The 14,722-nt window shown below is 38.7% G+C and overlaps 1 protein-coding gene across 2 annotated transcripts in view; it reads left to right on the forward strand.

The window, feature by feature from the left end:
* The first annotated feature begins 1,708 nt into the window (after positions 1-1,708).
* Positions 1,709-14,722, forward strand: part of GASK1A (golgi associated kinase 1A) — a 91,592-nt gene continuing 78,578 nt past the window's right edge. For both annotated transcript variants that reach the window (XM_039336286.1, XM_039336285.1), the window contains exon 1: positions 1,709-2,153. In XM_039336286.1, the coding sequence (XP_039192220.1) occupies positions 2,151-2,153 (3 nt within the window). In that variant the 5' untranslated portion in view covers positions 1,709-2,150. The remainder of the gene's footprint in view (positions 2,154-14,722) is intronic.

Below are 14,722 nucleotides of genomic sequence, written 5' to 3' on the forward strand. Positions count from 1 at the left end.
GAAGGAAATATTAAAAAGGCAGAATGTTATATTTCCTCAAAGGATCTTAAAAAGGCAGAAAAGCATGCCCAATTTTTCTTAATAGCCGCAAGTCTCCCTCCCCCAAGCAGAAACCAGCTCTGTAGAAACGCAGATATCATAATCCTTTCAGAAAGACTGGCACTAGGAAGCTTAGAGCTGATGGGATTAGAACAGGGGTATCAAACTGCCGGGCCATGGGCCGGACGCGTCATCCAGAAGCTACACCCACCCCATTGCCGGCAATGGCAAAATTGTCCCGATACATTGTGTGATGTCACGTGACATCGCGAGTTTGACATGTCTGGATTAGAAAGACAAAAGATCACCCCAAAAAATCTAACACAGGAAATAGTTATCAACCACAGCCCCAGGGAAGCAGGATATGACCTTTGGAAACATAATAGGATTAACCCACCAATACCAAAAAAGGCACACTCAAAAGAACCTCAGGTCAAAGTTCATGCCACAGGAACAGGAACTCCAAACACAAAAGCCCCAGAAGGTATTAAAACCCACTACTCCCAGCTACATGTGGTTAGCTTTCCCAGAGCTACACTTCTGTCTGGCTTTGCTCTTCAATAAACTACAACCTTCTTTCTAAAGCAGTCTCCATTTTGTTTATTCCTGGCTTGGACTCGACCTTGATGAAGATTTTTCTTGCAACAATTTATTTTAAAAAATGTCTTTGCCTGTCATGTCTGGAAGACTGTGCCATTGTGCAGTGACTCGGAATAGAGGCAATAGAGACAGGAGAGGGAATCAGCAGCGAAGACAGCAGCATATTTTGTGCTAGTTCAAAAGTGAATTGGAAGCATCTCAGATCAGCAATGGGGAAAGACCTAGAGAGATTTTGAAAAGGGATGAGTCAAGTGATGTTGTGACACAGTAAAAGGGGGGAGGGAATTGATTGCATGGTCATGGCTGCCATCTTGATTTTTTTTGATACTCTTCCAAACACTATGATAAGACCCTTTGTCTGCATGTCCTAACTTAAACCACATGGTTTTCATGGTCAAGTAAAAATGATGTGGATACTACTTACCCTTAGATTCCAAGGCATGAATCCAAGGGATTCAAAGCTGTCACAAGCTGTGTTTGCCAAACATACTATCCTATACTAAATTGAACTGTGGCCTGTTGATTTCACTAACCTACTTGGCTAGGTTTGCATAAGACATTGATTAGCCTGTGGCTCAACAACTCCTGCATTTACTATTTCCTGGGATCAAGAGCCCAGTTACACTTTGTCTGTCACAGGAGCCTGTTTGTGCAGCTTTTTCTGTTGTAAAGATGCCACAGGGAATCAATTGCTTGAATAAAGTTAACTTATCTTTTGGGAGTGGAAGTGTAGTGAATGGGTGAAAAAACAGCAGGCAACATTATTTTCATGCCTCCTTCCAGTCCGGCACTCTACTCTATCCACTTTCCTTCAAGCCACTTGTTTTCCTCCATCTGCCTGCATTGGGTCAAACCTTCCAGTTTTCACTGAACAATCAGAGTTTACAGAAAATAATGTAATAGCCTTGAGCTCTAATGAAGCCCATCGTTAACTTCTCCGCGGGGGGGGGGGAGGGCTTTTATTGTGAAAAGGACGTCAACAATGAACAAGCCTCCCCCTTATCCCCTCTCTACAAGCCTGTAGGATCTGCAAACCTGGAGGACTTTAGAACTAAGTTAGGCTGGCTCTTTAGCCCGATGTTGCCAGACCTGCTGCTGGCTGTCATTAACACACGTCCAAGATCAGTCCGGGAAAGCAAACGCTTCTCATCGCGGCCGCGCTGCGCCCTCCTGAACGATTTTAGCAACTGGTCCGCAGATATCTGGAGGGGAGGGGAAATCTGACCTCTTTTTGAATGGGTGATGAGTGACAGGAAGCGTAAACTATTCAAGTTCGCTGGTGGGACGTCGTCTTGGCGAGGGTGCGTGTGGTTGCAGTTACTTCAAAGATAAATGTAGAAACCCCAACTACTTGAACGTCTGGCGTTCTGAGCGACCAAGGTGCTATTGGAAAAGGGATCGACTTGAGCGGTAATGAATGCAAGCGAAAAAGGAGATTAAAGCCCTGTCCCGGAGTCTTATATAGGATATAAATACAGGACGTGGCAAAAGGAAATTGGGCACGTCTGAACATGGTAAGCTGTTGTCTTATTTTTACCAATATACTCCCAAGCATCTTTGTTGTGAAGTAAGTCCGATGAAGGTCAATGGAGAAAACTAATTGTGTAGTGGATTTCAGCCTACTTAAATATATCCAAATATTTAAGAATAATCTATTTGTATCAGAAAATCTTAGCAGAGGAGAAGATGCATTGATCCTTTCTTTCTATTTCCCTTGGCAGTTCCTCTGGTTACAGCCACAAACATCCCATTTATTTATTTTTTATTTCAGTGATGATATCTTGAAGCATGCTATACTTTTGTTAGGTTATTTTTAAGCATGGGCCTGATAAAAGTTTTGCATAAAACTAGAACAAACCACCATTCTAGAGACTCTTGCAGATCATTTTAAGTAATCTACCAGAGCTGATATCCAGAATAGTTTGGATATTTTGAGATTCAGATGAAAGAGAATCTGGATGGTATGAATCAGGCTATGCCTGACTTCATTAAATATGTTAAATCATAGTTAGTTAAATGTTACAAGGACTGATTTAAGAAATAACAGTCAGTATGTTGTCACTACGATTGGGTTCACACAACACACTACTATTGTACATAGACTGAAACAAGTCACATCATAATTAAACCAGAACTGTAGAAAACTGTTGATGAGTGTAGATATAACTGAGCAAAAAGTTGGTGTTGCTTTTTTGTATTTAACAAAAAGAGGTGGATACATGGAGACGGAGGGTTTCAGGAGGGACATAAGTTCCTAACAAGACTGGGAGAAAGTTGTGTCTTGAACCTTGAAGAACTGCTTATAATTGAACTATAGTTAGTCCTTGAGTTATGACCATTCTGTGACCATTAGAAGTTACAATGGTGCTGAACAAAGGGACCTATGACTGGTCCCCAAAGTTATGGCTGTTATAGTGCCCCCATGGTCATATGGTTGTGATCTGGTTGATTTACCTTTGCAGCTGGTTGCCAAGCTCCCCATAATCATATGATTGCCTTTTGCAATCTTCCATGCCTCCTCCTCCCAATAAGAAATCAATGGGGAAGCTGGCAGGGGAAGATGTAAGTCACTAGGGTAAGTCTCTATCTCCTATCTCAACCTTTCATCATTAACACACCCACACTCTCATTTTTCCCTTGGCACACAAATGCTATCCTCTCCTTCTCTCACTCAAATGTACCATGTACCATGCACCCCCCCTCTGCTCTCTCTCTCTCTCTCTCTCTCTCGCTCTCTCTCTCTCTCTCTCTCTCTCTCTCTCTCTGTCATACACACACACACATCATCACCTTCACTCATATGCATCACAGTAATTTCCCCAACTTGCATGCAGCATGCGCCCAGCCTCCCAGAATCTCCCCCATCCATCTGCAGCATCTTTATGCTCTTTATCTGGGAGTGCTTCTGCTTCCCTTTAATGACATGCGTATTTTAGGATTACAACAACAAGGAAACTGCCTGGATTGCTGTCACATAACATTGTACTTTTTATGGCAATATTGCTTATTGACCACAGTCCTGGTCCCAACTGCCATCATAATTCAAAGATTACCTATCATCCTCCACATATCTTCACTTACAACAGTTTGTCTCAACCTTAGCAATTTTAAGATGCGTGTACATACTGGCTGGGGAATTCTAGGAGCCAAAATCCATACAATGTAAAATTGCTGAGTTTGAGAAACTGACCTACAACAAACAATATCTGCACAAACCACATTTATACTGAAATATATAATGTAAACCGTTATCGTCATATACGTGCCATGATACCAATTTGTATCCCAAAATCTGATGTACATATGAAACTTTTATATAGCCTTTGCTTGATGGCACCTGACAGAGTAAGTCATTTACATCCCTCCTCCCCACTCTCTGCTGTATAATGCCTATATCTCTCATAAGTTACCATTACTGATGGTCAAGATTGCTGCATAGGCCAAAGTATCTTGAGGGCATCAAGTTATGTATCCAGGTAGATGATATTGAATTATTTGAAGTAATAAGACAGTTTCTTTCTGAAGATGGGGTCTTTTCATTGTTGTAGAAAATAGACAAGAAAAGCAGGATATAATAACAAGTACAGTATTCATTCTTCCACAGTGGTGGTTTGTTTTTGCATACAAAATACACAGTGTAAACCTAACTATTGCAGATATTCCAAGGAATGGTTAGTTTGAAAAGTATAAGAAAGTTAATAGAACACCATTAAAGAACATTGAGGGCTAGAATTGGATTCTGAAATGGATTTAGTTAAAGATTGTATGATAAAATGGGCTCAAAATATTCAAGAACCAATTTCATTGGATACATGGGAGGTAATTTGGGTTAGAAATGTAAAATTTACCCAGGCTCAAAATTTAAGAGAAAATTTTTATAAAATGTTTTATAGGTGGCATTTGGATCCCAAAAAGCTGTCTTATATGTATCCCAATTTACAGCCCAAATGCTGGAGATGTGGTAGCTTGGATGCAAACTATTTTCATATTTGGTGGACTTGTAGAAATATAAAAGCTTTTTGGATTAAGATTTGGTGGAACATTCAAAAGATTTTTAAAAGAAAGATAAAGTTCACGCCACAACTATTTTTGTTGGGTGTTATTGTAGATTGTGATGCTAAAGAAACTAATTTGATGTTGAATTTTATAACAGCTGCAAGGTTATTAGTAGGGCAATATTGGAAGAAAGATTCTTTGCCTACTATAGAAGATTGGATGCTTAAGGTGTCAAATTTAGCAGAAATGGCAAAAATGTCTGCTTACTTGAAGGATCACTCACAAGAAAGATATATTTCAGTTTGGAGAAGATGGATAGATTATATTCAGAATAAATATGGGATTAAAAAGTTTCATTTAGCCTATGAGTAAACTTTAGAGTATTATTAATAGGGTTTTTTTTAATTTTTATTAGTTTTAGTATGGTTTAACAATATTGATTTGTTTATATTATTATGTTTATTTTTTATTTGTTTATATTTATGTTATAAGGGAGTTAAAATGCGTTATGGACTTGGTTACTTGTATAGTTGGGTAATTTTTTTTTAGAGTTTGATTGTTTATTTGTAACCCTGTATTCAGCTCTGGGAAGTGGGGGAGGGGTGGAGGGGTGGGTGGGTCTTTGGATGTATAAAACTTTTCAATTAAAAAAAAGAACATTGAGGGCTTTCAATAGGACATTGTCCAGTTTATTTGTTGAGAAGATGATCTTGCTTCTGGTTTATTCTGGTATTCTGTCCATTGCTAAACTACTAATGTGGGAAACTTACCGTCTGTATATACCAAAGCATTGGACTTTGTTTCTCACAATATTCTCCATGTTCTTCATTATTTAAGCTTTATTTTAATTCCTACAAAAAAATAAACAATAGTACAGTTTTCTCTGATTGCCATTCAAATGTGCTGTGAGTGCCATATTTCTGCGTTAATATGAATTTTGCTGATCTTGACTAGGAATTCTGTTGTAATCTCACCATATTTGAGAGATATCAAAATGATGGAATAATAATAATAATAATAATAATAATAATAATAATAATAATAATAATAATAATAATAATAATAATAATAAAGTTGGAAGGGACCTTGGAAGTCATCTAGTCCAATCCCCTGCTCAGGCAGGAAACCCTACACCATTTCAGACAAATCGCTGTCCAGTTCCTTCTTAAAAACTTCCAGTGTTGGAGCATTCACCGCTTCTGGAGGCAGATTGTTCCACTGGTTAATTGTTCTAACTGTCAGGAAGTTTCTCCTTAGTTCTAGGTTGCTTCTCTCCTGGATTAGTTTCCATCCATTGCTTCTTCTCCTGCCTTCAGGCACCTTGGAAAATAGCTTGACTCCCTCTTCTTTGTGGCAGCCCCTGAGATATTGGAACACTGCTCTCATGTCCCCCCTCGTCCTTCTCTTCATTAAACTAGACAGCAGCCTTTCCTTATATGCTTTAGCCTCCAGTCCCTAATCATCGTTGTTGCTCTTCTCTGTTTGCTTATTAAAGAAAACTGTGTTAGAATAGCTATGCTTCTATCATTTCTTCAACATGATTGCTTATTATGGTAATTCAAAATGTTTTCCAGAGTCCTTACCCAGCTATAGAAAAGTAAAGCAGTTATTTCCTTTCTCACTTTTTCATCAGGGTCCTGCACTATTTTGCAGTGAGTTTTGTTTAATGTCTGTAAACATACCTGGCAAAGATACCTGGTAATCCATTTAATCCATCTGATGCTGGATATTAGCTGGACAGTTAAGTAGAAAACAGTTCGGCAGTGGATAATGCAGGGAGAAGGGAGAATGCTGAGCCTGTTTTTTTTTTTGAAAGAATTTTAGCCTTTCATCAAATCTGCAAAGTTCTACTTTTCAGTAGTGGAATGTGCATATTAAATTGATATTTAATATTTCTGGTATTTTAAAGTATTTTAAAGTGGCACTAATCCAGAATTGACAACCATGCAATTAATGTTTCATACTTGCTCAAGAACTGGTTACAGTACTAAAAATGGAACTGGATGTTCAATTTAGGCCACTGGATTATTTGGCATGTTCGTTCTTTGTACTCTTATAGTGCATGTGAATAAAGCATTTTGATGTGTTTTGGCCATCTTTATTGTGGGTCTTGAACCAACAGAAAAAGTCATGGGTGGAGGATGGGTATTACTGACTACCAAAGATTATGTAACAACAACAACAACAACAACAACAACAAAAAGTTGGAAGGGACCTTAGAAGTCATCTAGTCCAACTCCCTGTTCAGGCAGGAAACCCTATACCATTTCAGACAAATGGCTGTCCAGTGTTGGAGCATTCACCGCTTCTGGAGGCAAGTTGTTCCACTGGTTAATTGTTCTAACTGTCAGGAAGTTTCTCCTTAGTTCTAGGTTGCTTCTCTCCTTGATTAGTTTCCATCCCTTGCTTCTTGTCCTGCCTTCAGGCGCTTTGGAGAATAGCTTGACTCCCTCTTCTTTGTGGCAGCCCCTGAGATATTGGAACACTATTATCATGTCCTCCCTCTTCCTTCTCTTCATTAAACTAGACATACCCAATTCCAGCAGCCGTTCCTTATATGTTTTAACCTCCAGTCCCCTAATCATCTTTGTTGCTCTTCTCTGTACTCTTTCTAGAATCTCAACGTCTTTTTTATAGCGTGGTGACCAAACTGGATGCAGTATTTCAAGTGTAGCCTTACCAAGGCATTGTAAGGTGGTAATAATACTTCACGTGATCTTGATTCTATCCCTCTGTTAATGCAGCCTAGCACTGTGTTGGCCTTTTTGGCAGCTGCAGCACACTGCTGGCTCATATTTAAGTAATTGTCTACTAGGACTCCGAGGTCCCTCTCACAGTTACTATTATTGAGCAAGGTACCAGCTACACTACCTGTACATTTGGTTTTTCTTGCCTAAATGTAGAACCTTACTTTTTTCACCATTGAATTTCATTTTGTTAGATAGCGCCCAGTGTTCAAGTCTGTCAAGATCCTCCTGTATCTTAAGCCTATCTTCTGGAGTGTTGGCTATTCCTGCCAGCTTGTTGTCATCTGCAAATTTGATGAGTTCCCCATCTATCCCCTCGTCCAAGTCGTTGTGAAGATGTTGAAGACCACTGGGCCCAGAACAGAGCCCTGAGGCACCCCATTACACACTTCCCTCCACGTAGATGCGGTTCCATGCCGAGTACGGCCAGTCAGCCAGCTACGGATCTATCTGGTGATGATGCTATCTAACCCACATTTTTCTATCTTATCAAATAATAGGTTGTGATCTACTTTATCAAATGCCTTATTGAAGTCCAAGTAAATTATATCCACAGCATTCCTCTGATCCACTAATTTTGTCACTTGTCAAAGAATGCAATAAGATTTATCTGGCATGTGTCTGCATCCTGCAGCTATTTGTCTGGCATGTGTCTGCATCTGCAGCTACTGGATACACCTATAACAGGGATTCTCTTAATTTTTATTGCTGTAGGGTGTAGGTTAGTCTTTTGGGTAGTTGCAGACTTGCAAGCTGGAGAACGTGTGATGTGCAGTCATGTGAATAGCCAAAAGAGACTTGGTTATTCACAAAATGGCTGCTGTGTTGGATCTGAAATGTCATCAACCATTTATCCAAACACTAATCTCCTACCCTAGGCATTATACTAAGTAAAATTTTTGTGAGTATCAGAGGCAATTACTAGAGATTTTGATATACATTTATCTGGAACATCTTGTCGCTTCTTGCAAAAAAACGGGAGCTAAGATTAAGTAGGAAACAATATACCTTTCTTTGTCCTTCCCTTTTTCCTCTTTCCTCTTTTTTTTCTGCTGCAGCAGCAAAACATTACACTCCTTGCCTTAGGGCTTAGGCCATTGGCTGCATTTTCAAATCACAACACCAAACCTGCTTCTAATTTATATCAATGTGTAAAAAAAACCCGAAAAGAGTGAAAATTACAGTAGCTGAGATTCCAAGTTTGCACACATACTTGAGTCTTCTGGCAGACCTTGGAGGAAGCTTCCAGAAGGGACCTCTGTGTTGATTGACAAAGATGCTACCTATTTTTTAACCTTTTGGAGTAAAATGGCAACAATAAAAACAATGTTGACGTGTAGAGCAAGTCTTGCTAGGAGCTTTGCCAGAGAAGACCACATAGAAAACTAGCATGTTTATTTATTCTTGAAATTGTGGTCAGTATATACTGCAGCATTCTTTCAGTCTACTGGCCTCCAGATGTGTTGAACTACAACACTCAAAGCCCCAAGACATTTAGAAGACTATAAAAGTTTTTGCCTGAAACATCTGGAAACCATCTGTTTGAAGAAGCTTAATCTAAAGAAGGCTTTTAGAAGAACAAAAGGCTCTACTTTTCATAGCTGACATTGTCGGGCATGTGCGCTTTCTACTCTTTTCTGCACTTTTCCCTCTGGGAGTGGCAGAAGCATCATCCTTTTATGTCTGTTTTCCTTTTCCAGAAGGAAGAGAAAATGTTTGAAGGTAATAGAAACAGATGAATACATCGTTTCAATAGGCAAACCCATCACTCCCAAAGTCATAATTTTAGGACCACTGGGGCCACACAGCCATGAAGACAATACTCAGAGTTTGTGGGAAGATGGAGAGCTGAGCTTAAAGAGATATGCCGGGGACCAAGGTTAAAACATTGTGCTCTTTGTTGACATAATGTCTGTATCATTTTATGGACGATGTACCAAATCATGGATACAGATCAATTCATGGATTAGCTGATATATAACATTACCTGATCACTATTGTAACAGGTAATGTTTTCCATCTGCAAATAGGCCATTTCTGATGAAATGCCTCCAATACAATTTTTGATTCTGCCAGTCTTGATTGAAAACACAATGACTTCCAATGGAGTTGACCCATACAGTAATTAAGTTGTTCAGATTTGAGGGATGAGAATATACTCATGAATCAACCCTTTGTGTGTCTGGTTTGAAATGCATGGAGATATGACACAGCAAGATTTTTCAGTGTAATGAGATTGGTGTGCCACAAACACCAGATCAGCAAGTATGTGAGGAATGTTCCAAGCATTAAAACTGGCATGTGATTCCTCACTACATGTTAAGTTTCCAGATTACCCTCTTTATTTAATTTTTGCCACCAATGATTTTTTGCAATTGTTCACAGTACTACTCCAGTATATTATATTCACTCAAGATTCTTCACAAACCAGTTTAAATGGGAGAATAAACCAGTAGCTGCACTAAAGGTGAATCTTCTAAAGAAATAAGAACTGGATATTGATCAGTCTCCTTTTCTCTATATAATATCTAAGCCAAAGCAATCTGAAATGACCTCCAGATGTGTTCACCTAGAAATTTTTCTGTGGAAATGAATGTGATTCAAATTAGCATATTTACTTCAATAACCCCAGTTTGGCTCAAGTATTTAGGTTTCTTTATTTAATACTAAAACAATTGAAATTTAATGAAGGTTGAACATTACATTCAAAGAAACAAAATATTTTGATAATTCAGAAAAAATATTTTTTAAAAATATTATTTATTTATCATAAAAGATAAAATACAAAACAGTAAAACAAACAAACTAAAATAAAATAAGAGCATACATTCCTAAAAATTCTTTTACGAATGTTTGGGCCAAGCTTAGCAATCACAAGAAAATCATAGCAGCTGTAATGTATTTTCCATGCTTGGTTTTTGAGAAAATTCCCTACAAAGCAAATCTGCTGTAACTCTGGAACTCCTACCTCTTTGCAGGTAGCACCAGTAACTCCCTTGGCTGCTACTTGCAGTAGTTGCCCAAAATGAGTAGGATCCTGCTATTTTGAGATAAAAAAGATAGAAGTATAGTTAGCGGGCATTTTAAAATAAAACCATCATTTCTTAAAAATGCCTCTCCTCCCCAGTCTCCTCCAACATAGGGAAGAAAATTCATCATGTACACCTTCTTTTTTTATTGCCTGCAGACCAGATACAGTCTATGCTGTGATACTCTCCAGTCTCCTGAAAATGGTTAAATGCATCTCATTCTGCTACTATAATGTTGCTGACCCGATTAAGGAAATACAAGAGCTTAAAACTTGTGGTATATGTTGCAATCTGATGTCCCAATTGTTCCTTCGGCTTGCATAATTCTATCAACCCCATTGTCCTGCTCACTTCCCTGTTAGAAGCCCAGGCCAGTAGTGTGAGGAGCAAAAATTCTCTGCACATACATGTATAGGTTTCTATATGTACATCCAGGATATTGCCTCCTTATGCTGGAAGGCTTTTCTCCTGAACAAGCAGTTCAGGAAGGCAAACGCTCTCAGAAGTGATATGGATGGGACCGAGGGCTTATCTAAAGATTTCTCTTTGTGTGTTCATGTGTATGTGTGTTTGTGGTCATTTATTTGGAAGGGAAGGCTGAAACATTCAGGAGAAAGAGTTCATATAGAAATCATTTCCAAGACTGCTCGGAAGCGTTTTAAATTATTATTATTATTTATTCATTCATTTTCACCTATACTATTTTGGGATGTAAAGAATGTGCACCTGATCTTCAACTTCAATAGCAACAGCTTGGATAATCATCATCTTCCTCTCTCTGGATTTACTTCTTAAAGCCTTGAAGAACTCTGTGATGGAACAAAGAAGAAATGAAGAGCAATCAAATCCTAAAGCAAAATTTGAATGAACTAAAAATGAAGACGGTTAGAAGTAAAAGTAAGGATTATGAAGTTGGTTTATTTGATCAAGGCTAAATAAAATATGCTGTTACTTCTGGCTACCAGTTTGGATTTTCTGCTGACACCAGGACTGACAAGACAGTCCTTTGTGGATTTATCTATAGATAAGATGGCATATAGGATGAAGAGATAAATGTTTGTAACTTTACAGAAGGTTTCTAAATTTGTTTATACTTGTGCTGAAGATTGGATTTTTTTCTTTTCTTCTGTTTTTCTTTTTCCTTTCTTTTTCCTTGCATTTTGTATTCCTTTCTATTTTCTTTGCTAAATTTAATTTGTATCAGATTTTATTATAATAAAAATTGTTAAAACCCATTTATCCATTCATCCATCTATCCATCTATTATGTGGTTATCAACTAGATACAGCTGGTGGCCAAAGTATTGCCACACAATTAATAATCCTAAGGCATGCATAACATGTTTTCATTGGTTTTTTTTTTTTCAGAAAGGCTGAAGTTTTCCCCAGACTTACGGTACTCAATATTTGCTTTTCTCTAGGCCTGGGCAAGGCCCTGGGCCAATATTTTACAGAGAATGCTTGGGCAGATGTCTTTGCATTAAGAAGCAAATGATGCTAATCTGAAGATCTCTTTGCATTTTTTTCATCTTTAAGTTTGAGAAAATGAATTATATTCAAAGGATTTAGCATCAAGAAGCACTCTTTGCATAACACTGCTTTTTAATATAATATAAATTGACTTCCAAGATTAAAGCTTTGAAATGACAGGAGATACTGTGTCAAGCTGAAAAGCAGTTTTTCCATGAATCACCAGCTGCCTTGGATGTAAGTTCCTTGAGGCTGGGAGATTTCTGGTGCCTAGATGAAGATCAGAGAGAAAAAAGAGCCTTTTTCTCTCAGGCTGAATCTGGAAAAAGGGTAGCTATGTATTTATTCTCCCTATTTATGTTAAAAAATAGATTGTGTCGGGAGCTTCCGGTGGGAGGCGACGGCGATGGCGGCTAGCTTTTAGCCGTCCAGCTGGGGAAGTGTCAGAGCCGCGGAGCGCAGCGCGCATCAGATGGCCCGCGGCTCGGAAATCCCTTCCCGGGCAAAGGGAAGGGATAGAGAACGCAAGAGTAGAGGTAGAACCCCTGAACCCCCTCTGGATTTATTTCTAGAGGGGGTGAAAGGAGTGTTCCCTCGGAGCTCTTGCTGATCTCCGCCTCCCAGCTGTTTTTGCTTCCTTGGAAGCAAAAGAAACCGCCGCTTCTATCTCCGTGTTTACAGCATTTTGGTGAGTAATTTTTAAACGGACGGAGCAGTTTAAAGGACTTTTTCTTATATTTTAGGTGTTTATTTTTTTATCTTTTGATTTTTACTATTTTTCCTCCTTTTCTTTGTTATACTAGTGAAAGGACTTAAGATGGCGTTTTGAAAGTGTCGGAGTTTTTTTTTTCCTTTCTCTTTTGTTTTACTTTCCCTTTTTAAGGATTGTTTTTTGCTTTTGCTTTTGCTTTTGGCTTAGAATTTTTTTTTTTGAATTGTTTGCTCTTTTATTACTTATTCTTGGGATTTATTCTGGACTTTTAATGATTATAGTTTGTCTCTTTTTAAAAATTCTTTTTTTCTTTTTTTCCTCCTCCCTTTTTGGCTGGAGGGGAAAGGGAAGTGACAATTGTGCTTTTTAAAATGGCTTCAAAGAGGCAGCAGCCTTCCTCAGTACCCAAGGTTATTTCTTCTCCTATAACTTCCACTGCACAGCTACAACAACAATCTAAACATGCACCACCGGCTCAGCCACCACCCTCCCCTCCTCTACCTGGACTTTCAGTGCAAGAGGTTAGAGGCATAATGGGAGAGATTGTAGTTCAAATGAGAGAGGAAATGACTCAATTTGTTTCACAGATTAAATCAGAAATTAAATCTGATCTCAAAGAAGAGACAACGGGGATAAAGTCTAAATTGCAAGAAAATAATAATGAATTACGACAAGATATACTGGCAGCTGTTTCAGGTTTGGCTACTGTGGTGGTTAAGCTCGATGCAAGGCTTGAGGAAGTGGAAGACAAAGTTGACTCTTTAGATGACAAAATTCAAGACGTGGAAAGGAAGGTGGACTCCTCACAAGAAGATATTTTGATGTTTCAATACAGACAAATGGAGTATGCTCTGAGGATTAGAGGCCTCAAGGAAGATATGAATCAAGATTTGATGGAGGTGGTTCTTAGTGATCTGGCGCTGGCTTTGGATATGGATAAAGGAGAATTACAGAGAGAAGTAGAAAAAATTTATAGACTCAACTCCTGGATTGCTAAGCAGAAGAATTTGCCCAGAGATGTGGTGATTTACTTTACAAAGAAGTCCCTGCGGAATGAGATTATACAAGCTTTTTACAACAAAAGATTTCAGATTGCCGCCCAAGATGTCATCATTCTAAAGGAAATCCCATCTAAAATTTTAAGAAGTAGGAAAGACTTTGCTTTTTTAACCAATGAGCTTAAAGCTAGATCGATGCCATTCAGATGGGAAATTCCGATGGGTATCGTTTTGAGCCATGCTGGGACACGTTACAGATTGAACACAGTTGACAAAGCTAGAGATTTCTATACTTCGGTCCTGAGTGCAGGCTCAACTTCATCTGGTCGGAAATCTTTGAGTGCTAAGGAACCTGAGCAGCAATCTGAGGCACTAGATTTGGTTTCCGCAGGGATGATAGAAGTGGCAAAGCAACGCCAAACGGAGGCTAAAGAGCAGAGGATGACTCGTGCAGCTTATAAGCGTAAAGAGAAAGAGCAACGTAAAAAAGAGCCCAAAGAGAATTCTCCTGGAAGTGCATCACCGCCGGTGGGAGGAGCAAGACCCAAGAGTTATGCAACACACGCAGCTCTGTCAGAGTTTGATGGTGTCTTCTCCAGGCTGCGTGCCAAGGGAGATGGCAAAGTTTTTGACCTGGAATGTTAATGGATTGAATTCTCCTCAGAAACGGAAAAAAATCTTTTATTATTTGAAACAACATACCAATGATGTTATTTGTTTACAGGAAACTCATATTCTACTTAAAGATCAGAAATATTTAGTTAATGCTCGTTTGGGATCTCATTTTATATCTCCTGCACCTGGGAAGAAAGGGGGAGTTGTTATATATGTCAAACAAAACCTGCCAGCTTGTCTGGTAGAATCAGATCCCCAGGGGAGATATGTGATGATTGAACTTGGTATTTATGGTAAGAAAGTACTTATAGTTGGACTTTATGCTCCAAATCAACAACAGGAACAATTTTATAAACAGTTACACCAAAAAATAACTTTGCTTGATTATAGATCGGTGGTATTAATGGGTGATTGGAATGGTGTCTTAGATACACAAAGGGATAAGAAAGGTTCCTCTCCTTTTCTTAAACAAGCAAGGCTACCTAAAGCCTTTTTTGATATGAAAGAAGACTGGGAA

Source organism: Crotalus tigris, unplaced genomic scaffold (assembly GCF_016545835.1).
Source record: "Crotalus tigris isolate CLP2741 ecotype Arizona unplaced genomic scaffold, ASM1654583v1 scf7180000017666.27876245, whole genome shotgun sequence".
In the NCBI taxonomy this organism is placed as follows: Eukaryota; Metazoa; Chordata; class Lepidosauria; order Squamata; family Viperidae; genus Crotalus; species Crotalus tigris.